The sequence below is a fragment of the Pleurodeles waltl genome, chromosome 12 (assembly GCF_031143425.1).
Source record: "Pleurodeles waltl isolate 20211129_DDA chromosome 12, aPleWal1.hap1.20221129, whole genome shotgun sequence".
Classification (NCBI taxonomy): domain Eukaryota; kingdom Metazoa; phylum Chordata; class Amphibia; order Caudata; family Salamandridae; genus Pleurodeles; species Pleurodeles waltl.
Window position 1 is genome coordinate 137,227,602 of NC_090451.1, and position 27,768 is coordinate 137,255,369.

A 27,768-nucleotide genomic window follows, 5' to 3' on the forward strand; every position below is an offset into this window, starting at 1 on the left:
TCTGGGCCATGGTGGCCGTTAGGCGCCGGACCTTTATGCCCCCTTTGGGGGCTGCCTTTGCACATCTTCCTCTAACACCAACAAGACAGAAGTGCTGATCTTCGTGATCAGCAACTCACCCTTGGACTCCACCTGGTGGCCATCAGAGCTCGGTCCTACACCAACACCCACTCACCACGCAAGCAACCTAAGAATCATCTTAGATGACAAACTCAACATGTCATCACAGGTAAACACAGTCAGCTCCTCCTGCTTTCACATACTCTGAATCCTCAGAAAAGTATTCAAATGGATTCCCAGGAGCAGCTGGTGCAGGTCACTCAAGCCATCATTATAAGCAGATTAGACTATGGCAACACTGTTTATGCCTCAATCTCTAACCACCTCATCCACTGACCTCATCACACAATACCTTAGAGAAATTCACCGACTGAAGATGTACAAATGCTGTCAATTCAGACTCCTTGTGCCCACATAGAGGGCACTGCACAATATAAGATTGGCATACATCAACTACTGCCTTCACTTCCACCAACCCACTAGACACCTGCACTCAGCCTCTCTCTTTTGCAAATACTCTGGATTTGCAAAAGCAGAATGGGAGGCCTAGCTTTCTCCCACACCACACACAAAACATGGAACAAAGTTCCTCTACAGATCAGGGCCACCTCCTTGCTTCTTGAATTCTGCAAGGGGCTGAAGACCTGCCTCTTCAACTAACTACACAACACTATGCACCTATACACCTGCTCCAGTGCCTGAATACCCTTTCAGGTGATAATTATTGCATTGCAAATCCAGCTCCCATTACAACAACTGATCCTTCTTAGGAACATTCATAAATGCTAGTGTTAGGTACACTTCACTGATCAAATAAAAGTCCAATATTTTGGATGAGGCCTACCTACAGTGATTCAAGTATGTGATCTGCACTGTGGCTCTTTGGGTGATTTGAAAAACCTTTATGTGCTCTTGGCAAAAAGCAATGAATGTGTTTTGAGGAAAATGCATGCATTCATAATCCTATAAAAACAAGTTTAGTTATTTATATAGAGAACAAATAGAAGCTATGAAGAAAGTGGTTCATTTTCATTGTTTATTGCAAAATATACAGCAAGATCTGAAAAGAAAATATACAACTTCTGTCAAGATAAAAAAATATAATTTTGAAGCGCTTTTTAGTTTTGGTCATTTGAAATATTTTCACAACACATGGGCTGGACAGTTACATGTCCTACAAAATAAGTCTATTTATATATTATACCTCCTTACTAGGCTAATTTCCTAACAATTATTGTGATCTGGTTGTTGTGTTAGAATTCTCTGCTTTTCTTGGCCACCCATAATGGCTGCTGTCATGTCTGCTTTGATGACTGAAAAGACATCAACAATTTGTCAGTCGGTGCCTGGCTTAGAATTCGATGGTAATGAAAAATCATTTGATTTATGAGGAAAATGGAGGCAAAAACACTATTATCATGCTTGACCACCATGAGTCCAAGCAAATGGCCAATACTGCACCATATAAGTATCCAGTGGCTGAATATAACATTTCCTCCACAATTCTAAACCTACAGTGAAGTAAGTTCCATTTAACACCTCAGCCAGAGTTGAGTGGATTTTCCAACATCGCTCTGCGTCCTAATTCTTAGCCACCTTGCTCCTCACAATGCTTAGATGGACAAGAATGTATATAAACGTTTTGGTTTCTTCCTTCTAATTTTATTAAAGAAGGAACGTTTAAGCGTTCACCCTTCATTAAAGCCATTTAATTGAGTGGTGTTGAGGAACACCCTTTATCTTCCTTTTCAAAGAGAACCTTCCCATCCCAGCTGCTACTCCTGGCTTAACATTTGGCACCCCTAGGGCTGCCCTTACCACCCTTGATCTCAGGTAACCCAGAAACAGAAAGCTAGCACAGTTCTCAGAGCCTAATTTTCTGCAGCATTTTCACTCTTCGCCCTTCTTCTGAACCTTCAAAGAATGCTTTTAAAAGATTATGGATTGAGTAAGAGTTCAACCCTTTGTTGACACTGGTTTCAAAGGGCATGTGGTGGATGTCACTTCCATTTCCTCTGGCATTTTGGCAAAAATTGTCCATACCATGTTATGCCCAGACATTTTGTTTAAAAACTGCATAATATTGAATTCACAACTTTTGCATAGTTTGTACATTTTGTGAGAGGTGATTGGGTTAACTCATTTGCCAGCTCCAGAGTTATTGCTAAAGGAATCTGATACAGCCAATAGTTAAAGACTGCACTACGTGCATAGCACATGTTTGTTGAATTCATTTGGTGACTGTATACAGGGTCGTAACACAGTCCACTGAAACCCCAGTGGTGCAAGGGGAGCCTCCAGCCCACTAGATGACCCCCAACTCTTCAGGGTCCCAATTCTGTCCAAGACCACTGGATATTTGTGTTATGGGAAACTCGGGGGCCTCTCATCACATTCTGTGGGCAGATGGACCCATCATTTTGCGTTATGCCATTGATTGTAACCTAGGAGTGAAGTGTGCCGGTTAGATAAAAACAGACCCCAATAAGGAAACTGAAAAGTCTGGGAGACAAAAATCAAAAATACTAAAACACATAGGGTACAAAGCAAAGTTTCAAGATCTGTAGATATATTAAAGATAAACATATAAACATTTGCAAGGCATCAGAAATTTCCAAAGGAAAAGAGAGCAACAATACAGACATATATTTACAAGCAAATAATTTAATATTAAATCTAGAGTTTTTGTTTAAGGCCAAGGTCTCCAGATTGGCTGTGGCACAGGTGGTTTCTCTGCATCCTCCACCACCTTTGGAAGAAGTCTTTGGTGACTGGAGCTACCAGCCAGAAGAGAAGAGTTAGTGTTTGCTGACAATCTTGTCTGCTCTGCCATTTGGTTCTGGCGGAGTGACGAGGGACTGTCTGACCCACGCAGAAAATTGTTCGTTGGACAGAAGTGATTGACAGACCACGGTGGCTCGGATGAAGTTCTGGAGATGGTCTCTTTGCACCACCAATTCCCATCTTCGGTCCAATTAGGCTTGCTACACCTGTCCGGAAGAGGCATGCACCAATCGTGGCCTGGAGATGTGCCTTTGTTTGCCAGATACTTGTTAAAATCTAGTACCACTTGGTTAGAAGTCGATGGGCAGAGTTCCTTTATGGATCCAGTGGCTTGCTGGAGGCACTCCTCGAATCCTTCTTCATACCTCTTCCTTGCAGATTCTTCTTTTGCTAAATAAAGCATAGCCATGGTTAGCACTCACCAGAGGACTCAAATCATAGTACAGATCCGATGCGTATCACTCACCTCAGGCTTGCGTAAATCCTGCATGGGCTCACAATCACAAGAGACATATATTTATTGTGCAAACCCTTGTCTGCCACTAACAGGAAGTCACATTCTCAGGAGATCTGCTTGGCTCTCAAAATTCTACATTCATTATATGGAAAGTGTGTTGCATAAATGTTTTGTAGCAAACCTGGGCAAGCACTCATTGGAGGCCATCATATACTGCTATATATGTCATAGGGGTGAAATTGGAATTCTTATAGGAACAGAAATGTCTGCAAAAACTTCAAGTAAGTAAACATTTCAAGCAAAAGGGCACAAATTATTAACAGTGTCATTTTTTAAACTAAAAAGTACCTTTTGGTGTCTCCTGTGCTCCGATCCAGTGGCTAATTCCATTTACTATAACTGACACAACTACCAATTGTTGGGAGACCAGGAATTGCTATTTAATGTCCTGTTCACCAAGTGTTCGGGCAGTGTGCAAATGCATAGTCCTACGAGTGTAGGCAGTCACGCCTACATCTGCAAGGAGCTTTAGCGACACCTCAATCCCCTTGATAAACCAGTCAGTTGAACTTTTTGGGAAGGGTATATGACCTGCTGGTTAGAGCTGCCGAACTTAGTACTAAAGAAACAGGCTCGAATTCAATCCTCAGATAAACATCCCTGATTCTGGGCAATCAGATGATCTACACGTGCCAATAAAACAATGGTAGTCTTGAAAAAAAACCAATGTGCACGTGCCCAGATCGTGAAAAAGATGTAGTAAAAACATTACCTCCTGAAAGGGAAATGTCAGAAAGATGCCGAAACAAGGTTTAGCTCGAGTGTACTGGTGTCTAAAGCCATAGCTTTTGGTAAAACATGGGACTTTTTATTTGACATCTGTACCACCGTAAGTGACAAACATACAAAAATTATCTGTTGGAGTACTTTGTTTAGGATAAATGTGCAGATCTATCTGACTTCAAAATTGTGAATTGTCTCTTCAGCAGAGTATCCAATACTAATTTTGGAAAAAAACTATTGAATGCGTCCTAAAAACTACCTTGTAAGAATTGAAGATTTCGTACCCAGAGGAACACAGTTGTTTAATCTCACTGTCTCTCCTGGCTCAGGTGAAGGGTCAACTAAAGGTAGTCTGGTTTGAAAATAGTTTGTGGTAACACATTCACAGTTTTAAAGAGAGTGTTTTTAAGTTTGAAGACAAAGAGTGAGAAACTCCAGTGGAATAAGCTAAGCCTCACAGTTGTCTTTGGCAATTCATTCAAATAGGTGTCAAAATATTACTCTCAAGCATGTAAGAAAAGAAATCCTTCTCTAAGCTTAGGCCCATATTTACAATGATTGAAAAAAAGTGACGCAACGCCGATGGAAAGTACTTTTTGGTATTTACAAAGCCATGCAAATGCCAGTTTGTGTGGCTTTGTAAGGGAAAGTAATACAATGCAGCACATTGCGCTGCCTTGCGTTGCATTGCGTCAGAGAGGCGTTCCATTGGTGCTGCATAGACGTTCCCAGGCATCCACCTAGATTGTGACACAAGCCCATATTTACAAAGAGGGATAGACATCGGTTTGTACCAAAATGGTATACATACCTGAGGCTGGCATAATAAGGAGAAATATGTTTTTCCTCCTCGCTATTTTGCCTTTGTATGTGTGCATTTTGCAGAAAAAAAGTCTTCAGAGATAGTTTTTGTGCAAGATAGTACCCCTTCCTCAACAAAACTATCTTCACTATGCACTATGTCACCAGGTTGCTGCATTGGCATTGAAGATTTGGAGCAGTTCTGCTCTCCTTTTTATGTCACTCATCGAATCAGCTTTATTTGCAGCTCTGTGTTGGGATGAATTATTTGTTAGTATGCCTCAATGTACCAGAAATGCAGTCACTTTCCCTTATGTTGTGATATTGTGCAAACCTTCCTGGCTAATGACATGGACCCTAGAATGAACATCAACATAATCAGATTGGCAAAAGTTAGGTCTTTCGGAACTAGAGGCTCCAATTCAGAAGGGTGTCAAGGTGACATTGTTTGAGAACAGAAGAAGATCCCCAAGATGTAATCGTGGTAGAGCAGACATAATATATGTGGGGGGAGATTTACAATCATTTTGAGCATGCGCTAGGTTAGCGTCACAAAAGTGATGCTAACCAGCACAAAATGTTTTTTCCTGAGTACCCTAGAAGTAATGCAAAGCAGCATGAAGCACTGATTTGCACTACGTCGCACTAATGGGGCGTTACATGGGTGGTATGCGGGCATTCCATTGCAACCAACCATGCCTTTTGATGCAAAACCCTGTTTACAAACAATAGTAGACAGGGTTTTGCGCCAAAAGGTAATGTTATTTGAAAGCAGGCGTTAAAGGAGAAATGTTTTCATTTCCCCTTTCTTTTCTGACTTTGCATGCGTGCTGCACTGTGCAATATTCATACAAAGTAGGAAAAGTTCTAAAGTTTGTCTAAGTGTGGTATTTTGTACTGGAAGAGTACCCTTCCAGTACAAAACCTGTGCTAGAATCACGCACACACTCTTGCATTATGGCACAAAGGTGTGTGTGTGGTGCACAGCAGCTACAATCAGTGCCCGCGCTAGGAGAGGGGAGGAGACAGCTATATTTCTTTCGATATGGTGCTCGCTTGCTCTCTCCTCACGCAGAGCAGCGTTTTTGGCTGCTGCACTGTGCAGCATGACTATTTTGTAAATCTGGGCCATGGTGTGGTGATGCCCGGGAATACAGAAATACTGGAGACAAATATTTACTGAGATTGAGAAAAAGATATAGCATAGAAAAGAAGCATGCCATGACGTCTAGTAGGATGTACACAGTCAGTCCTCTTATAAGTAAATAATTGCAATATGCTGGAGTAGGGGCTGTCTTCTGAAGGTGAAAGAATAGATTCAAGACTTAATATATTGTAATGATACTTTGAAAGCATATATCTGAGCCTTGCCATCTACAGTAGACCTAAAACATGTTCCCTGTGCCAATAATATTAGCCTCATGGTCCTAAAACGAGTAATCTGGTTAGTATCTAAAGTATCCAACCTGAGGCCTGATATATTAATTGCTGGTCACAACAATCTGGTCTTAATTTGTGATCAGTATTTTGTGACAAGTTAAGAATTTAACCAACAGACCTATGTATATGTATGCCGGGTCACTAAATTCTGATACAGAGTAGGTAACAACCGGACCTATTTCATGAATATTAATGTGACTCAATCTGGATTAGATTAGAGGGATTGTGGCCTGCTAGGGTCAGCAGACCACCATGCCTGTGAGCGCCTTTCCATAAAGTCAACTTTTTTTTAAATGCAGCCCTTTTTTTCTTACAGGAAACAGGATTGCATTTAAAGAAAAAGTATTCTTCTTTTGAAAAGTTTGTTTGCGAGTTGGCAGTGTTCGCCTGGACCGTTGCCTACTCCCCAGCAACCTTTTTCTTTTACATTCACAAAGTAGAAGGGCAGGAGCGTAGTTTCAGGGGGGTGTTTGGGGTGGTACACCCCCAAACAAATGCATTGTTGGCCTGGTAGTTTAGTCAGGGGGGCCACAGGAGTGCTATGTGTGTGCTGGTTCTAAAAGACAAAACAGTGACTTTTGCTGCAAAACAGAAGATAGAGAGTGAGAGAGAGAGAGAGACAGACAGAGATATACAGTGTGGTTGTATTTCAAAATGTGAAACCAGATAACCTGGAAATAATATCAGATCACATGCTTGTCCAAATTATGTGATCCTCGACAAACATTTTATCAAATCGTCCTTTTACTTCATTATTACATGTGAGAGCACTTTTAAATACTAGAGTGCGGGATGTGCACCACACAAACACCTCTTACGTATGATTTAGTAGACTATAATTTTACTACATCTACAATAAGAATCTAAGCCACGTTTAGGGTTCACATGACTACTTTATAGTTTATGTGAAGGGTCTGGGCCTATTGTAGTACATTTTGCAGTACTTCAATAGCAGTACATATATACTAGAAAATGATATTCACAAACCGCATTTCTAAAGTAGTACTTTTTTTGTAGTAGTAATTTAGAACTACAGTTTATGAACAGCATTTTGTAGTGTGTTTGTGCTACTACTGTAGTACTACAAAAAGTACTACAAAATGCAGTTTGGCAATAGCCCCAGGGTACTTCAATTTGGCAAAGACATATAAGTTACACGTTTGGATTAAATTTATAGTTGGATTTTGTGAATAGCCAAAAAGTAGTAAGCTTACTCAAAAATAGAAATTACCTTTATGAATCAGGCCCACATAGTGACTGGTTTACCAACAAAATAGTAACACTACACCCATAGAAGTACTTCTTGAATGGGTGTGAATGTTTTTGGGAATTCACAAACATTAAAAAGCTGCACCAGTCTCAAGTTTACATGCATACTACTGCCAATCAAACACACAAAAGGTGATGGAATTAATATTTGCAAATAGTCTAACCAGTGGCAACGGCTTGGGTAGCATTCCAACCCATTTCTTTTCACCCACTGTGCCACTTTCTAATGCAAATCAGACCCTATTCCTCATGGAAACAGTTCATCCTGAAGCTTGGTCATCTCAACCCTCCACCCTGCAGCCCACTACTTTTTTACATTGGGAAATTTGAGATTCACACCCCCTGAATCTTAATGACTAAGCTGTGGCCCTGAAGAAGCAGTCTGAAAAAGACTCCTTCCCTTTCGTGAATGCAGCGCCACCCCACTCAGGAGTCAGTAATTTCTTTATGTTTTTCAACTGCTTTTTGGTGGAAAAACATTGCATACTGATTTGGTATTTGGAAGGGCTGCCTACAACAGAATCTTTCCAAAAACCAAATCGGTATGGGTTGCAACCCCAATTCAGGAGTCAGTACAAGTTTACTGATTCCTGACATAGAATTAGTAAGGTAAAAAAAATATTGTTTTGTGACTGAAAACTCTGAATTTGAGTGTTTACCACTGTAAAATGGTTCGTGTATCTGGACCTGATGTTTTGAAACTTTCAGCCGTTTGGGCCAGCACTGGTCCCCGCATTCAAAAACGGAGGGTGTAACCAACTAAGGCATCCTGCCTGGTCACTCTGTAGATTAATGTAAAGGACCTTGTGAAGAAAGTTCTTTACATTACCCAGACAAGATCAATGAGCATAATCTGATGATCTAGTCCACACTGAAGCCCGCAACAGACACCTATCTTAAAAACCTGACTATTGGCTCGAGTTGCTTCAACGTCGAAAAACAAAAACACAAAGGCCCATATTTATACTTTTTTAGCGCCGCATTTGCGTCTTTTTTTGACGCAAAAGCAGTGCAAACTTACACACTACAAAAGTATTGTCTAAGTTTGCGCCGATTTTGCGTCAAAACACGACGCAAATACGACGCTAAAAAAGTATAAATATTGGCCAAAAGGCACAAAAAAGAGCAACAAAAATTGAACTGCAACCAAGCTCTGTCTATATAAATTGGCAGGGAAAAATCTCTACATCAAGAAAAATTCCTTACCACGGTTGTGATGCAGGATCCATTTGACACAATTTGATATAAAAAAAAAAACATTACCTTCAGATGTGGGCCTACTTTCTTTCAGTTAGGTGCTTAAATGCATTTGGGCATAAGTGTATTTTCTTCTAGTATTGACTGTTAGTTTAAGGAGCATTTTCCTTTCCCACCGCAAAGATATCAACTTATCATTATCAGATAACAGGAAAGAGATGGAAGTAAATAATGGAGAGTCACTTTGGTGAATTTGACTTTGGGAATGGCTGCTTGAGTGTAATGCTTGCCCTGCCGTATATGGACTAGTGAGCCCATTGTGTACATTCTTTTAACAGTCCCCTTTTATTGTAATCCCTCAAAACCCAATTACCAAAAGAATACTTTGTAATGAAAACCTTCAATTATTTGATAGGTCGTCAAGAAATGTAAATAACTGTAACTAATTAAAACATAAGTTTCGTGGGTAGAACTTGTATTCCCCAAGCAACAAAATGCTTGAGCACCGGGCGTGGCAAAGTGCCATCGCATCCGCGTACCCACCTGTGCATGAAATAGCATGCAGTGACCATCAAATCCAAATCTAGTAATTCCATTCCCCTGACCATATATGTACAGTATGAGAATAGACAGCGAGCCTTGAGGCTCATCTGAATAATATGTGCCACTTATTGTGCCAGCCTATGCCCTACCACGCATCATAGAGAAGACAGGAAGGGAGAAAAATAATCTGACTGTAACAGATGGCATGAACTTTGAGCTAAAGTTAGTGTGAAAACTGGGGCAGGTCACTGGAGATATGGATAGAAAGACTTGGAAAATAGAAAGATTCAAAAGGAAGGTTTGAAGATGGAGGGGGTAGCATCAGGTGGGGAGGGGTTAGTAGAAGAGAAAAAGACAGCAGAAATAAAACTTGTATCACAAGAAAGACTTCGAAGAGATTTCAGTAGTCTCTGCTTATATAGAGGCAGAACCATCAACAAGTTTTTGCTATCACATCTTTCTCTCATTGATTTTGCAGAGCTGGAAAGAGGAAGTGTAATGCACAGGGACTGGGTAAAAGCAGGTAGAATGATAAAATGCCACAAAAGCCTGAACACTGACGAATCCATCCACAAATTCTTCGACCAGCGGCTGCAGAAAGTGTGGTGCGGGAATCAGCAGGGATCACAGCTACGGAGAAAGCAGAGAAACAGAAGCCAACAACAGCACATGGAAGTGAAGAAAACAGTTACCAGAGCTTGTTGCAGCTTTGATATGGAGGGAGGAAAGGATGCACCTGGCTTTGACTGGGGTATGGTGAAGGCATTACTCATTGAGAAGACAGTTTGTGTGAGAACTTGATTTAGCAAATGGATTCCATGGGTAGTGAGGATTGGTTCATTCAGGAACTTATGGTAGTTAACTGGAGAACTGAGTGAAGCATTGCTAGAAATAAGTAGACAAGTTGGCACCTTCAGAAAACCTATTCAAGTCTTTCTACTACTATCGGACAGCAGGCCATCTCTCACATTATTACATAGACAAAGGTGCTATATCCCTAATCATTTAGAAAGTAAAAAACAGAGCCTTCTGGGGTTATCAAAACTCTATGTGGATTGACATGGTTTATCACTTCTAAGAACTCACAGCAATCCACCATTCTTTGATTATTTGTGGGACTGTCAAAAACCTTCACCCACAGCCTGTTTTTTCTGGTTGGTAATTTGGGGTTTGAAGCTGAGGGAGAACCCACACTTGCAAGGTGAAATCACCTTTCTGCAAAGATAGTTATCCAGTGTGGATATTTTTGTCAGGTTCAAATGGTCACAGTGATTCCTGCTGCTTCCTTTTGTAGATTTCTGTCCAAATACATTTGTTAAATACACTTCCTGAACGGAAAACCCATTGAGCAAAGCACAATGAAAGTCATGTCTCGCCATATTTCATCATATTAAAGAGACAGAGACATGGTTATGTTTCAATTGAAGATTTAATAGTATCTGCGTCAACAGCATGTATGGCATTCTAAGTATATATCTACATCTATAAATCTAAGGAAGATACCCATACGGGAGACCGGCTGTTACAGACAAGGGATATTTCAAGTCACGGGTCTAATTGGTAAATTAAGTTCACAGATATTTCTGGTGCTATGTGATCTCTGACCCAATGTACATGTTCAAGGAGGAATCTACCTCAGAAATGTCATCAATGAAATCTAGGGAGATACTCTAATTTTCACACATGAGGGAAGACATTTTGATTCAATCCTCTGAAGGGAAATTGTAGGCATCTTCCCTTATAAACAACTTGCTGAGTTGAGAGAGTTTAAACAATTATTAAGAAAACAGATATTGAACTTTCCAAATTCTTTTTATATTTCTTTTTACAATTATTTTTCATTTGAGAGACTGGGTGAGAAGCTATAAACTCAGTGGCATTATGATCATTTCCCATGAAACAAAGTATTTCAAGCTTGGATTGGCCTTTATTGTGGTGCCTGCTAGAGAATAGTTGGAAAGCAGACAGTGGACGCTACACTTTGGAATTAACTACAAACGTACTTTAATCAAGACTTTGTTGTTCACAGCATCACTTTTTTCATAACAGGCTGTGGTAATTAAACCTGATTACATTTATGAACATTCATGAAACAGGATGTTAGATTTTGTATGTTAAGACTTATGGTTATAACCATGAGATGATGCTTTGGTTGGTGTACTCTCTGGAGGGCAGCATTATCCCTCAAATTCGCCCACAAGTGTAAAGCAGGTTGAGCTGGTTTCATACACATTTTCCACTTAGGACCAATTTGAGATGGTTCAGTTCAGCTAGACGTTTATATGCGAGCTTCAAACTATTCATACACTTCTGCTTCCCTTAAGTGGTACTGAGGTGAGCATCTCGTCATTTTATGGTGATATACCCTGGAATTAAATGTTTTGGTGGTCCTTCACAGTCATTGTTACAGGTGGGAGAAGAGATAGACATGAACAAACATCTGCTGCCTACCTCGAGTCCGCAGGAAAGTCTCGGCCTTCAGATACTGGACGGTGAAATCAAGGATGTCTGCTTTTTCCATCCTTGGATTAAGGAGTCTCTGTGAAAGGAGGCAGAATACAAAAAAATACACACTTTAATTCTGTTCCAAACTGAAAACAATCACCTTTATAATGAAACCAACAACACCACCCTTTCAGAACACACTCTCCATGTAGGAAACAGTAATTTCTTTCCTCCTAGAACCTGAAGAAATGTAGGGAGTTGTGACTATTAAAAAAGATGAAGGTGCATTGTACTCTCATATAGGCATACCTAGGCCCAGATTTACAAATACTTAGCAGAAGGTTTGCATTACTTTTCTCAACCTGAGGCAAAGTGTTCAGGTGTAATTTAATATCTAACGTGACTTGTGATGGGTAGTAGCCGAAAGTAATGCAAAGTTCTGCAATGCACTGCCTTGCATTACTTTGTGTCAGGGAGGTCTTTTTTGGGTGGTGCATGAATGTTCTCATGTACCCACCCATGGGTTTTGACGTATATCTCTATCTACAAAGAACCATAGATAAGGACGTGCACCAAAATCCTATGCATCCTCAAGGCAGGCACAACAATCAAAAATATTTAGGCCCATATTTATACTTTTTTAGCGCCGCATTTGCATCATTTTTTGGCGCAAAAGCAGCGCAAACCTACAAAATACAATTGTATTTTGTAAGTTTGTGCCATTTTTGCATCAAAAAGCGGCGCAAATGCAGGACTAAAAAAGTATAAATATGGGCCTTAATTTCTTCTTATTTTTCCCACTTTGTATGCGTGTTGTACGATGCAGCACACATGCAAAGTGGAAAAAGGCTTAAAGCATAGGTTTTGTACTGGGGAACACCTTCCAGTACATAACCTATGCTTTAGCAATGCAGAAACCCTTTCACTATGGCACAAAGATGTCTGCATTGGCCCATGTCCGCCTAAAGTGTGAAAGATCTGGGAGAGAACAGAACGGTACCAGTTTTTAGTATATATGGTGCTGTTCTGCTATCGCCCTTTCATGTAACACAGCAACTTTACTTGCTGCTGTATGGTGCATGACTTTTTCATAATTAAGGCTCATGGTTTTATGGTATTTATTTTTTTGACATTTCCATCTGTATTTACCCATATTTATTTTTTGCTAATGTTATCTGTATATAGGCATATTTATTTTTAGTTTAAAAAAAAAATGAAGTTCAAACTAAAATATTTCCACATTTATGTAACAGATAAATGGGCATTCATACTTAAACAGCAAAATAAGGCTTGCGTTATGGTATAAATAAAGAAAAAACTGAACATCTTTGACACAAATTTGAACTGAGAAGCCAAAAAATACCTGTGCACAGACATTCAAAGAGAGAAAATAAAACATTGAGCATAAGACAAAAACCCTTAATAAATATTGTAAGGGCAAGCTTGATGTTACTTTTATGTATAATCACTTAAGGGAAATGTATACAGTGGTAAAAGGTCAAGCGCTCAGTGACATAGGCACAGCACAGGCTATGCAAAGCAGCGGCATTGAGGCGTTCTACAACAATACTGAAGTTTTAATAATGACTTGTTCTTATATCAAATTCCACAGTATTGAATATCGACATATTATCAAGGTAAGTGGATGCGGAATTAAAATTAATAAATCAGCACTTCCCTATATATTGATACATTTATAATTCCTATTGAAGGCTTGATATATATGCCAGTCAATATTACTGAGCTGTAAAGTTACACAATATTACTCTAACATTGTTTCATAACAGTCATGGGGGTAATGTCTCTATGGCTCATAACAGTCTTAAATGCCACCCATTGGATGACATCCTTCTGTCAAGTGTTCTTGAATATTTAGGAAAATTGAGCGGAAGTGGGTTTAGGTCGTGACATTTTTTGTGAGGCTGTACTTAAAAATTATAGAGATTTGGGGAGTTTCGCTTTTTGAGTCTGTTGTAGCTGCCCACATGTTTTTAACGTATGTTCTCGCTGGCTACTCTTGTCACAATGATCCAGCAATAAGATGAATTTCCCTATCTTATCCTCACAGCAGCCTCAAACATCCTGGTGGCTTTAACTTAGATTATTTTGGTCTTTACATATAAGGTGTTCAGTGTCGCTGGTACTAGCAGCCTCATCTTCAACTAGTGTGGTTAATGCACTATTAGTGGCAAGGTAGCTGATTGCTGAAGAAGTGTTTAGCTCTCATGGGGCGCCAATTTGTAAATATCACTTTATGCTGGACAGTTGTGTACTGTTTCTGGTCCCTGGTGCACCACGTACGGGAAATTCTGCACTGAACTGGTCACCAATAAGATGTGCAGAAATAGCCGTAGCACTGACTGACCATTGCATAAAAATGATTAGTCTGTTGAAACGTGAGGTCACGACAAGTGCAAAATGGCCTTGAACCAGTGTAATCGTGCCTGTGTGTGTGCATTTTACATAATCTGCCCAGAAAGGTCGCAATGGTGATTTATTTGCTCAGGAATGGTTATTCCTGCATGTATAGTCCTGGGGGAGGGTCTCCTTTGTCTCACTTCGAACTCCCCACCTCTGCCTTTCCCTTTTTGAGCTCCAGTGTATCTTCACAAATTCTAGTCTTTTCTAATCCCTGAAAGTCTGGTATTTCTTCCTTCAAGATGGCCATGGGCGTTAGCAATACCAGTGTGCCCAAAAGTGCTAAACATAAGCCAAGTATTCACTTGAAAGAATGTTACAGCCTAAAGTGCAGCAGTCCTGCTAAGAACTGATCGGACAGTCCCATTAAAGCTATGGCAGTCTGGGTGTGGTGTCCAAATAATCATAATATATAGAATCCCTGAAAAGAGTTCCAGGATAGTGCTAGTAAAGGTTTGCCATGACAGCTATGCTGAGAGATGCAGATGAAGTTACATTGAAGCTAGGCAGTCCTGCTAAGAAGCGCTACTATTGTCTATTAAAGTACGGCATCCATGCTGAGAGGTGCAGACACTGTTACACTAAAGAAGGTCTCTCTCCCCGAGAAGCGCTACCATTACCTATTAAAAGTATGGCAGCCATGCTGAGAGGTGCAGATATTGTTACACTAAAGGACGTCAGTCCTGCTAAGTAGCGCCACTTTTGTCTATTAAAGTATGGCAGCCATGCTGGGAGCCGCAGATACTGTTAAACTAAAGTAGGTCACTCTCGCCAAAAAGCGCTACTATTGTCCCATTAAAGGTATGTCAGCCATTCTGAGAGGTGCAGATACTGTTGCACTAAAGGATGTCACTCTCGCCAAGAAGAGCTACTACTGTCTATTAAAGTATTGCAGCCATGCTGAGAGGTGCAGATACTGTTACACTAAATTAGGTCATCTCTACTAAGAAGTGCTACTATTGACCCATTAAGGTATGGCAGCCATGCTGAGAGCTGCAGATAATGTAACATTCCCTCCACCAAGTGAATCTATTGTCTATAAAAGTTGGGGAGCCATGTTGAGAGTTGCAGATAAAGTTACACTGAAGTTAGGCAAGTCCTAATAAGATACGCTACTATTGTCTATTAAAGTATGGCAGCCATGCTGAGAGATGCAGATAATGTTTCACTAAAGAAGGTCACTCTTGCCGAGAAGCACCACTATTGTCTATTAAAGTACGGCAGCCATGCTGAGAGATGCAGATAATGTTACACTAAAGAAGGGCACTCTCACCGAAAAGCGCTACTATCACCTATTAAAAGTATGGCAGCCATACTGAGAGGGTCATATACTGTTGCACTAAAGGAGGTCACTCTCGTCAAGAAGTGCTACTATTGTCTATTAAAGTACGGCAACCATGCTAGAAGATGCAGATAATGTTACACTAAAAAAGGCCACTCTCGCCGAGAAGCGCTACTATTGTCTATTAAACTATTGCAGCCATGCTGAGAGGGTCAGATACTGTTGCACTAAAGGAGGTCACTCTTGTCAAGAAGTGCTACTATTGTCTATTAAAGTATGGCAGCCATGCTAAGAGGTGCAAATAATGTAACATTCCGTCCATGAAGCACTACTATTACCTATTAAACTACCGCAGCCATACAGAGAGGCACCGATAATGTTACACTAAAGGTAGGTCACTCTCGTCAAGAAGCACTACAGCCATACTGAGAGGTGGAGAAAATGTAACATTCCCTTCACAAAGCGCTACTATTGTGTATTAAAGTATTGCAGCCATACTGAGAGGCGCAGATTATGTTAAACTAGAGGTAGGTCACTCTCGTCAAGAAGCGCTACTATTGTCCCATTAAAGGTATGGCAGCCATGCTAAGAGGTGCAGATAATATTACACTAATGGTAGGCCAGTCCCGCCGATAAGTGCTTGTATGATCTCATTTAATGCATGCCTATAATGCTGAGAAGTGCAGATAATGTCACACTAGAGGTGGGCTGGCCGTGCTAAAAGGTGCTTTTTAAGGGTGTGCAAAGTTTTAATTATGCAAGCCAAGTCTCACATAAGTCCGAGTTATGGGGATGCGCACAGATATTGGGGCTCACAAGGTTTTCCTATGTTTTCATCCTCACATAGCTTTTCTTGAAACTGGCAATATTTCCTCGCAAATGTTAGTTGGCACTCAAAACGGACACATCTTTGTCACAAGTTAACTTTAAAACGAATCCCTTCATGACTTTGAAACTTGATACGTTTCTTAGGTTAATTTTTCTTGAAACAACTTAAAAGGGTGCAATATACCCTATTTTGACATAAAAAAACACGTGCAGAAAACGTTGAAAAGTATAGGTAGTAACCATAGCATTTGTGAGAATTATGGAGAGCTTGCAAGAGAAAACCTTTGCAACCCCGTAGAACTGTTCCATTAAATTAAAGGTCCACCAGCCTCGACGATGACAAGTACCACTGTCCCTTCAAAAGTGCAGCTGTACAATGGAGATGTTTGCTACGGCTTTAATAAGAAGTAGCCACCACCACCTGATAGCGCAAGCGCAAAGGATGCCCATCTTGACCAAGAGACTGTTCACATATGGACACAGTGCCTGTGCTGACTCTGCCAGGATGAAGGTCAGAAAGGAAAGGAAATTGACAAACCACGTGCCTCTTTGTAAGCAGGATGGAAGCACACAACTTTGTATGGTATGATCTGAGGCACTCCTTGCTTGCTTGTCACCCTAGGAGGGTTGGATGGTGATTAGCAGACTGAGGAACAGCAGAGACTTAGGGGCTCATTATGAACCAGGCAGTTCAGACTGCCATGCTGGCGCTGGCGGAAAAGACCGCCGCCGGCATGGCGGTCTAAACTGCCATATAATAAGCACAGGGAGGGCCACTTGTGGAGGCCCTCCGCCACTGCCAGGCTACCGCCGACAGGCAGCCTGACGATGGCAGATTACATTATCCGACAGGGCAGCGCTGCTCTGGATAATGTACCCTGTTAAAGGCTGGTGGAAGGGGTGCTCCAGGGCCCCTGCACTGCCCATGCACCTTGCATGGGCAGTGCAGGGGCCCCTGTGCAGTGCCCCATCGCGCAGGTCACTGCCCGATCTACGGGCAGTGATCTGCACGACGGGTGCTGCTGTACAGTTCCATCTGGAGCCATCGACAATGTTCCGGCCCAGCAGAATGTTCATAATGTGGCGAGCGGGGTTTCAAGGGGGCTGGCGATCTATGGACCGCAAGCATGAACACAGCTGTGTTTACCGCCGTGGTCATAATGACCCCCTTAGGGTCAGAAATGGTGATTTGTGAAGAGACTTCATCCTGACCAGCACTTGTAAGACAGTAGACCCACAGCAAATCAACTTACTGGACGTAAAGTAAGATTAAAAATGCAATTTATAATCCTGTACACGTGGGGAAAGATTTATAAAAAGGGCCCTCGATTGAGACTGAAGGAGAGAATAGTGAAAAACAAATATCAAGTAACATTCAGAGAAGCCGATTGTTTCAGCTTCATCAAGCAGCCATGGAGCAAAACTGGTGGGAGCGATGGGGCACCAGTGATACAGCTCTACAGGTACTCTGGTTATACCTGGATTTTATGAGGAGTCAGTCATACACTGTTATTTCTGCAATCAATAATACTATGTTACTTTGAAAAAAAAGAGCACGATTGACAGTACTAGCAATAAAAAAAACAAGCAAAAAAACAATATCAATATATTATGCATTTAGATCTGTAGAATGTAATATGCTGTTTTTACCATTGTTTAAAGTAGGGAGAGGCCGTGAATCACGAGAGGTGACGTCTCAAGTGATCGATGATGCCCTTCCCCCCCTCATCAATTGTAATAAAAATAATATTATACTCTGCTCGTCTGTATATATGGTTTATGCCATAGCGTTTTATTTGTTATAGCAAAAGGAATTTAACCAACTAAGGATGAAAGGTAAAAATCACACCGAAGAGACGCTGCGGCTAGACAGAGAGTTTAATTAAAAAATGTTATTTCATGTCAAATTTGATGCCCTGTGGTGACTAACTCCAAAGTGTATGTTGCATTGTAGCAATAAATGTGTGAATATGTGCATATTAATAAAAATGTTTCAAATAGCTTTAGTTATTGTTGCCCTGGCATAATATATTTATATTTTTGCGAAGGAGGGTGGAGAGAAATCAAAAAGCAAGGATGAACATCCTCTGACACATACCATCACACAAAAGTACTTCTTGCTGCCATGTGATAAGTCGAATAACTTGTCAGCAAAGGGATTTCAAGTATCATTGTTTACGGGACGGAAAGCCTTCTTCCACCCAACAGATGAGATGCTCCATTATTGGGCTCCTCCTTGCACTGGTCAGGAAGGATCCATTTGTGAACTACTACCCCTAAAGTAGAGTAACTTCTAAGGCGTTGTGATTGGGTTTGGGTGAGCGCCTCCTGATGGGCACCTATTGGTCTTTGAGTTATAGCGCCTGGTTGCAGATGGGAGAGAGTGTGAGTGTAGGGTACAAGGTGAAAATGACTTAATGGTGGATAAACTGAACTTTATTGGGTCCAAAATGGTAGGGATAAAAGAGGGTGGTTAACTGAACCCACTTTGAGAGGTCAAAGTGTTTCTGCTCATAAAGTACCCTCAATTGCGGCGCAGGGGAATTCTTTGGGATGTAGCAACCCTATTACACATTTACACATGAAAAAATTACACGGCTTAAACCATAAGGCAGATATGCGGAGTATAGTATGCTATTTGATGGCCCTGTTGAGGGGAGCATCATGCCACATTTAAGACTTTGCCTCGTGTGAGTCACGACACTTCACACTCAAGTAATGGCAATAAATAGCATATTGTGCTCTAAGCATCTATTTACTATACAGCAATTGTGCCACTGTACTTATAGTTAGGTCAGAGTTTAGATAGGAAATAGATTTTTCATTTTGTTTTGTGTTTTCTTAACAACTTTGGCAGTGTTTAACAAATCTGCACAAAACTTACAAAAAGAAAATATCATCCAATGTTGGCTCCTTCATTTTGTAGTGATCCACTCAGTGGGGCATACAAAAATCAAGGTAGTCCTAGAAGTGTGATTTGCTTTTTTACTTTCCATAGAAAACTTTGCCGTCATATACAGACAAATCTGCTAAACAGAATTACAAATTTGTCAGAAAGATAGAGCTTTTAAAAAACTGATTGTACACATTGGGGATGGGTCCTTCAACCTCCCTCCCCCAAATAGGCTTGGGGTTCAGCATTCCCCTATGGGCCATTTTATGTTTTTTTCATGATTCAAAACTTATCAGAATTAAGTATTTTTGAATTTTGGGTCTGTGAAGGTACCACACAACTAGATATCTCTAATTGTTAACACCTTCAAGCCCACCATCAATCACAATTTTAAATGCTAATTTCTCTAAAACGAGTGCAATATATTTAAGTGAACTAACTATAACTTGTGCTTTCTCGTGCATTGACTATTGCCTCACCTATTACATCACTTGTGACATATCAAATTACATCATTGATAACATGTCAAATTACAATATTGATGGCATCACTAATGATATCAGCCATGATGCTTTTATTCCCATTTCTCCATAAATGCTTACATCACTTTAAAAATATATTTTTAGTCGGGTGTCAACAGTCATGTGCAGACAAATACTACTGTGATTACATGCACGTGTGGTGATATTAGACATATAGCATGCCCTTGACCCAAGTGGTGTGAGTGAATAAGGCAGCGGTCACATGTTTCATGGTTTATCTACCAGTCAAGATTTGAATGCAAGCAATACTGCTTCTTAAACAATGTAAAGACTGCATATACCTGGTGTGGGTAGCAAAGCCACATTTAAAATCAAGTTATGCCTTAATGACGGTGTGTTGCCAAAACTCTATGAGAAGATTCTGTTCACAAAATGTTATACATATATACATGTCAGTACACAAGCCCCTGCGAAAAAGTTTTCATACAGAGCTCTAGGTAAATTGTATGTTAATTGAAGGATTATATGGTGGTAATGTTTAGATGCAGAACATCTGGTGTTTTTGAGTAATTGCACATTGTTGAAGAATATACCATGTAATGGTGGCTACTTGCACATTATTTACCTAACAGTGTTATCTTAAGCATGGCTCTAACATTCTGTGTTATTCTGCTCACCTTAGCAATAAATGTTATGTAATTTACAAACCAACTGAGGTTTGTCTAGTACACCTTGCCAAAGTTGGTTTATCAGTGACTAATGCATATATATTAAGACTTTTGACAGCAAATTGTGAGTATTATGACTTATTTTGGTGAGTGTTCCAACAAAAGTGAATTAATAACAACCACTTTTTTGTTGTTGGTTAGACTTTAAAAGGTATGTGAACCCACTAAAATCTAAAGAGGCTGTATTTATCTCAAGTGAGTGAATACACATAAAAGGAGGGTAACAACCATCAAAAGTGTGGGAGTTGATATATATTCAATCTCTATTGCACAACAGCAGAAATAACATCCCTTATCTGATAATTAATTTTAAATGATTGTCTTATTTTTAACTTGTTGAATTACTCCCAACCCACAAAACATGTAGCACATCTACACAATCGGTGGTGTAGTCAGAAAGGATCCATTTGTGAGCTACCACCTCTAATGTAGGTGTAATTTAGGAAATGTTTAATAGGAAAAGTGTTTTTGTTTTGCCATCATTAGATATGACAAATTTTCACAAAACTTTCCCAAGAGAGTTAATCGACCTCAGTTCCTCCCTAGAAACTTTTGGGGTGATCCATCAAATGGAGGCCCAGAAAAATGAGAGGTCCCAAAACATTTTTTCTGCATGCCGCCTTCATAGCAAAAATTGAAGAACAGTACTTAGTAAACAGCTGAACAGAACTACACCAAATGTGTCAGAAAGCTAGATCTTCACTCAGGAAGTGTGCTTTTTGGTATTTGGAGTAAATCTTTACAGCCATTTTTGAGAAATTAAAGTTTAAAAAATAGGGATATATATTGCTGTGGGATTCCCATTGAAAAAACTGCCAAATAAGCATTCTGATTGGAAGTAGCCGCTGGACCCAGAGTGGTCACCTGGGACCAAGTTCTCTTTTTGGTTGGTTGTAATGTTGCTCCTGCAATTACAGGACTTAGAGACATGAACCCAGAGCCCCCTCCTAACCCACAAAACAAATCACAGAGAATGGGGGCAGTGTTAGATACCTTGACTTCATAGCCTTAGTGGGGGGTTGGGGAGATCCCAGGGGGACCCAGCAAAGGAGCTAAAATAAAAAAATAAAAAAATTATGGGATTGCGATCCTGCAAGACTACCACGGGAGCCAACATTGCCCCCTGCGTGGTCCCAAGGAACCCTTGCGTGATCCAGCACGGGCACCACTGCTCCTGCAGGAGTCACACAGGATCAGAAAAAAATATGTGGTGGGATGCTCATGGGTGTTGGTTACCTACCGGAGGCTGTGTGCAGGACCTCTCCCAGGCCATGCATGGTGGCGGGGAGACGGAGGGTTGGGCTTGAGTGTATTGAAATAAAATATTAATTTATGTTAAAAAAACATAATAATTAACTGAATAAAATCAAAAAGTTAAAGTGGAGTTTTATGTAGGATGGGTAGTAAGATTTTACATTAGGTCTAAAAACAGAATCACTAGAAAAAACAAATACTAAAGCAGAGTTATACATAGATCTTCTAATAATAGAAATCACTGAAATTCACCAGTTATACATAAATGACCGAAGTATAACGTGCACTTATGTGATGCACTACTTATGACCTCACACATTACATCACTGATGACATGTATATTGTCTAATCTATGGTGGTTCAAATTAACATTGGTCAGCTACGTATAACTGGTGGATTTGAGGCTTTTTTTAGGATTGTTTTATTATTAATAGAAGACCTCTACATAACATCAACAATTTAACCTTTGTTTTTCCAAGGAATTGTTCCTTTACCCAATTTAAAATCTTACTACCTTACTTAACTATAACCCCACTTTAACTTTTTGATTTTTTCGGTGAATATATATATATATATGTGTGTGTGTGTATATATATATATCTTTTTTTTCCAGACGAAGCCGGTAAAAGTGCAAATCACCAATTTATCAATGCAGAACTCAGCAGCTATGATGTGTTTTGGCTGTGTCCAGCCTTTGTCAATATATATCAACTGCACTTCATTGCAACCCTTCCTTTTACTCCACATGCGAATGCCAATATGCCATTATATTTGTCCTGCACAAAGGGTGTACATGACATGGAAACAAACTCTTATACAATAGCAATATTCTGGATGAAGCAATAACTTAGACAGAAAAGAAGCGGGGAAAAAGTCTAGCGAACTGTAAGAAGACAGATTTGCCACTGTCATTCAATATGTGAAATCAGGATCCTCAGGCGGGTTCACTGCCAAAGAGGACACATTTTCAGTGGGGTAGTGGGAGGATGACAATGTCTGGGTAACAAAATGGCAAAATCTAACTGAAGGAAATCTAACAGCTAGGAACTACTAAATAAATACCTTAAGAAGTATGTGTTCTGTACCTCTCAAGAAATGTCCACTACTAAATTTGCTTTCATCAATATGCCTTAATGCCTCTTCTCTACACACCCACACGCCTAAATACATGCATAACATGCACACCAACATTCAAACCCATTAATACCCGTACTTACATAACTAATACCCACATCCTTCATATAAACACATTAACAGGTTGACTAACATACATGCCACCCAACACACACACACACATCTACATACCTACTCACTGACATCTCTAGTGGGGGGAGCAAAAGGGGCCTGTTGCCTAGCTCTATCAGTCCTACCCCCCACCTGTGCCCCACCACCGCAGTTGCCAATTGTGCCAGGAGGCCACACAGACAAATTCAAGAGTGCTCTGTGCCTTGCCACACACATTAATTTGTCCTACCCTCAATTGAGAGCAGTGTTTTTTCTTTAAATGTTTATATTTGAGTTTTCATGATTGTGTGTATATGTATTTCTACATATAAATAGGCACACACATATCAAGCCAGATTGAAACATTTCAAACGTGTGTGTGTGTATACATATTTCCTTTGTAGATGGCCCTAATATAAACTTCAAGAGATGCTATTTTACCCACTTATATACACACTAATGCACACACCTTCATATATGCCTACATATAACAATTCACAAATCAACAATGTAGTAACAGGCAAACTTACAAACACATATATGTAAAACATACACATACCTACATAGTCACTAACGTGCAATCCTGCTGAAACATCCACACTCAAAATCATGTACAGACCACACATACATATACATACTAACACACAGAAACCCACACACTCACACAGAACCACATATATCCACATGCATGCATACAAACCCATGCATACACATCAATACCTCCACATACACTCAAACGATAATACACATACTCACATTAACACACAAACACATCCAGACACAGACACACACATAAGTCACCCACATACATACCCATGTGCATGCCTTAAACGCAAATACATCCACACACCTACCCATTGCAACACCCCGACGCAAACTCTTACTGATGCAAACACACCGCCACACACACAAGGCCACAATGCATGGCTCACATACATACGGTTAGTACGGCGCGGAGGTGTGAGGAAGAACCAGGCCTGATGACCCTTCTGAAGACACACCCAAGGCTGGGGGTTGTCCGTTGTTCCTGAATGACGCAGAACCCAAGCAGAAGCTCACCAACCAACTCCCCCGCCACCTTTTAAGATCACCCCTCCTCCCCATCAACATACCTGACAGGAATTTCCAAGTGGTCGTAGCCAGGAGTGAGCTTCAGAATATTCATAGACGATAAAAATAAATGTAATCAACCACATTAGAGTTCACTTATCCTGAAGTGTATTCAAGGTTCTATTTTCGTGGCCATGCATAGGTTGTCCCTTTCTAAATATATCCACCCCCTCGTGGGATACATGCGTAGGGAGATGTAATCCGCCTCCACCCAGTCCTAGATGGGACCCCCATCTAGAAAGAACATTGCCACTTAGGCGTCACGCCTCATTCAAAGTACCAACCGCCTTCAAGCCCACAGTGGCTGGGAAATTCTTCTGACACAGTGTCATATTTCGGCTGGATCATCAGTCTACGGCAGGTTTTTTTTAGGGAAACCTCTCCTTTACTCCCATCTGATACACTCCTATAGAGAGCTCCCCAAGCGCCCTGCTCCCCTGCCTAGGGTAGCTGTCCAGAGCGCATGAGGGAGAAAGAGAGTTGGAGAAAGAGATGGGGGTAGGAGGAGAGAGAGGGAAAGAGAGAGAGCGAGAGAGAAAGAGAACGGAGAGAGAGAGCGAGAGAGAGAGAGAGAGAGAGAGAGAGAGAGAACGGAGAGAGAGAGAGAGAGAGAGAGAGAGAGAGAGAGAGAGAAAGAGAACGGAGAGAGAGAGCGAGAGAGAGAGAGAGAGAGAGAGAGAGAGAGAGAGAGAGAGAGAGAGAGAACGGAGAGAGAGAGCGAGAGAGAGAGAGAGAGAGAGAGAGAGAGAGAACGAGAGAGAGAGAGAGAGAGAGAGAGAGAACGGAGAGAGAGAGCGAGAGAGAAAGAGAACGGAGAGAGAGAGCGAGAGAGAGAGAGAGAGAGAGAGAGAGAACGGAGAGAGAGAGAGAGAGAGAGAGAGAGAGAGAGAGAGAGAGAGAGAGAGAGAACGGAGAGAGAGAGCGAGAGAGAGAGAGAGAGAGAGAGAGAGAGAGAGAGAGAGAGAGAGAGAGATTCCGAATATTGCCAAAGACAGGAGCCTCGGGTTTGCGCCTAGATTGTCACTGCCACCAACCACCGTGGAAGGCACATGCCGCAACTGGTCCTTAGGGCCGCAGGTCATCGAGCGCGCACGGACTATAACATTAATCCCCACCTCTACCGGACGGGTGCATCAAGGACCCTTTCACTGACTACATCACGAGCCTCCGTAGCAGCAGGGCCCCCATTTCCATGAGGCTCTTAGAACCCACCCCCATGACTGAGAAGGACCCCTTCTCTGTCTCCATCACCAGCCTTTGTATCAGCAAGGCCTGTACCTATTCGAAGCCCTTAGAACCCACCCTCATGACTGAGAAGGGCCCCCTCGCTGACGTCATCAAGTGCCTTTGTATCACACAGGGCCCGTATCTCCTCGAAGCCCTTACAACCCACCCCATGACTGAGGTTGAGAAGCCCCCCTTCACTCACGTCATTGTGCGTGCTCTCCAGCAGCAGGGTTCGTAGCTCCTCGAGGCTGTGGTTTATCCGCTCCCGCCTCTTCTTCTCCACCACTACCTTCAGCGTCTGCCGGGGATGGAAATAGAAGCAGAGGTTACAATATGTCTACCGGGCCCTGCTCAGGGCACCTACTGGTGTCCTCCCTCACTCCCTCGGAGCAGAACCACAGTGATTTGCATAACTTCGAGGGTTTAATCCCTCCCCAGAGAAGTAATTCCGGACCACCAAACCGACACCCCCCTTAGAGCAGACAAATTCACGGGATGGATTCTCTGCAGCTCAGACAGCCCCAGAACTAGAAACCCGCAGAGGAGCTGTGCAGGAGGGACCTCACCTGGCAGATGGAAACAGGAGCTGGGGTGATGCTAACCACCCCTGCACTAACCCACCCAGAGCAAACACACACAGCCCGGGCCGCTCCCGCCCTCAGAGGAGGAGGGCTGGGACCTTAGCGTCACTGGAGCAGCCACCGATGAGCTGGAGACTCACTGGCCCGTCCCCCTCTCGAAGCACATCCGAAGGATGCCTCTCTGAGCTGGGACCGCTCGTATCCCATGAACATCTGACACAGTCAGAGTTGAAGGGGCCTAACTGGGCAGAAGCAGGGCCCTCAGAGGACCGGTATCACCCCGCTCCTTTCCACCCGGAGCAGACGCTCAGGGTTACTTCAGGGGTGTAACGCCTAATTATGCCCCCATCATCCTCCGGAATGTGGTAAGGGAACCCTGACACTCCCACAGTGCTTAATTTGTAAATAAAAAGGTGCCGGTGCCCAAAGCCCTCCTTGTAAACACGCGTCTGCTGTAATTAAATGTGTGAACACGGAATATTGAGGCAGCGTAATCCTGAAGTCATCTCGAGCCTCTTCAATCCATATAAAGCCACTCCCTGCCCCTTCAGCTCACTCTTGCAGCTGTTTTCTCCCTTTGGGACTCTTTTTCGTTTTTCCCTTCCTCCGTCTTTTCCATACGTCTTGTGCTCGCAGCAAATGCTTGAGGCAAAAGAGCAAGCCCCGGCCCTAAAAAATATGTGCCAATGCTTAGCACCGGAAACAACAAGCTCAAATTAAGCACTGCACTCCCATCTTTGGTCCTCCTGGGCCACGGGCTCAAAGAAGAGCTCCTGAAGGGCGGAGGGTCCGTCTGCACCGCAGGGTCGCCAGGGGTCTGGGTGATTTGTGTAGACTCTAGGCGCCCACAGGAAGTCCTCAGAAATGGAAGGCCAGGGGCCTATCTGTCTCTTGGAGAGACCCTGGTGGGCTGCATTCTCGCGGTGGTAGTATCCCTCTTACACCACTCCAGAGCTCTGTCTGGTCCCAACCCGAGACATCCCTCGGGGAACCTTCGTGATGGGTGTGGGCAGGGTTACTGGACCTAATCAGCGCGCTGGTTGGGCTGGGGGTGCTGCTCGTAACATCTCCCGTCACAGCAGAACCAGGACGGCGGCGTGCGTGGAATAGAGAGCCCGGACTGCTCCTATCCCCAGGATTCATTACAGACGTAGGCCCGGGAGTTGGGTACTAACAGGCCGCTGGGAAAAGCCCAGGGCACTAGGGTAGGTATAAACACCCTCCTTCATATGGTGACTTCTCTTGATCTCACGGGTTCTCCAATTCAACAATCCCTCTCCGACCCCCCCCCCCCCCCCCCCCCAATCCACTCCCCCTACACACACACACTCCTTCCGGAATCCTTAGAGAAGAATGGCTGTAAAGGCCATATTTATTATCAGAGGAGCGGCGGGCTGGGGATATTGGACACAGGCAAAGCCCCAGCGGGCGGGACAGGAGCTCCTTTCAGGGTTGCGAGAGAAGTGAAATTCCCATCCCGTAGCGGCCAGCCCAGGAAAAGAGTCCTGGGGGGGCACACACATTTTTTAAGGGCATCTATCTGGCTTGTTGCAGCTGAGAAATAAGGCTCCTGTGTGTTGTGCCAGGCCCGAAAGTGCTGGAAGAAAATATATTGAAAATTGGACTATGACATGATCACCCCCCAACAACGCTCCCCAAGCCCGGCATCCACTCCCCCACCCCGGGGGTACCTTGCTCATTGCTGTCTGAGGCCTGTATTAGAACACTTCCCTGGGGTATTAAACTCAAGTGCAGCCCAGCAGAAACCCACCCAGAACCTGGCCCTGACGGGGCCTTCTTCCAGCACCCACCTTTTTCGATTGCTTGGGGCTCCCAGATTCCTGGATCTTCATGGCGCCGGTGAGGGTCTTGCGAGGGTCGATCCAACATGAACAGCGTTAGTTTACCCCAGGGAGGGGAGCGGAGGGCTATATAGAGTCGGTGGGCTGAGTCCCTCCCCCC

The 27,768-nt window shown here is 42.3% G+C and overlaps 1 protein-coding gene across 2 annotated transcripts; it reads right to left on the reverse strand.

The window, feature by feature from the left end:
* Positions 1–1,096: 1,096 nt before the first annotated feature.
* Positions 1,097–27,768, reverse strand: LOC138268298 (transcription factor HES-7-like). Of its 2 annotated transcripts, none has more exons than XM_069217810.1 (4): positions 27,618–27,768; positions 25,428–25,523; positions 11,786–11,873; positions 1,097–3,234 (listed from the first exon to the last, which is right to left on the reverse strand). In XM_069217810.1, the coding sequence occupies exons 1-4, from the start codon at positions 27,657–27,659 to the stop codon at positions 2,750–2,752; spliced, it is 711 nt and encodes a 236-aa protein (XP_069073911.1). In that variant the 5' UTR covers positions 27,660–27,768; the 3' UTR covers positions 1,097–2,749. The 2 variants fall into 2 exon arrangements, with proteins under 2 accessions (XP_069073911.1, XP_069073912.1); XM_069217811.1 differs by lacking the exon at positions 1,097–3,234 and adding an exon at positions 11,247–11,700.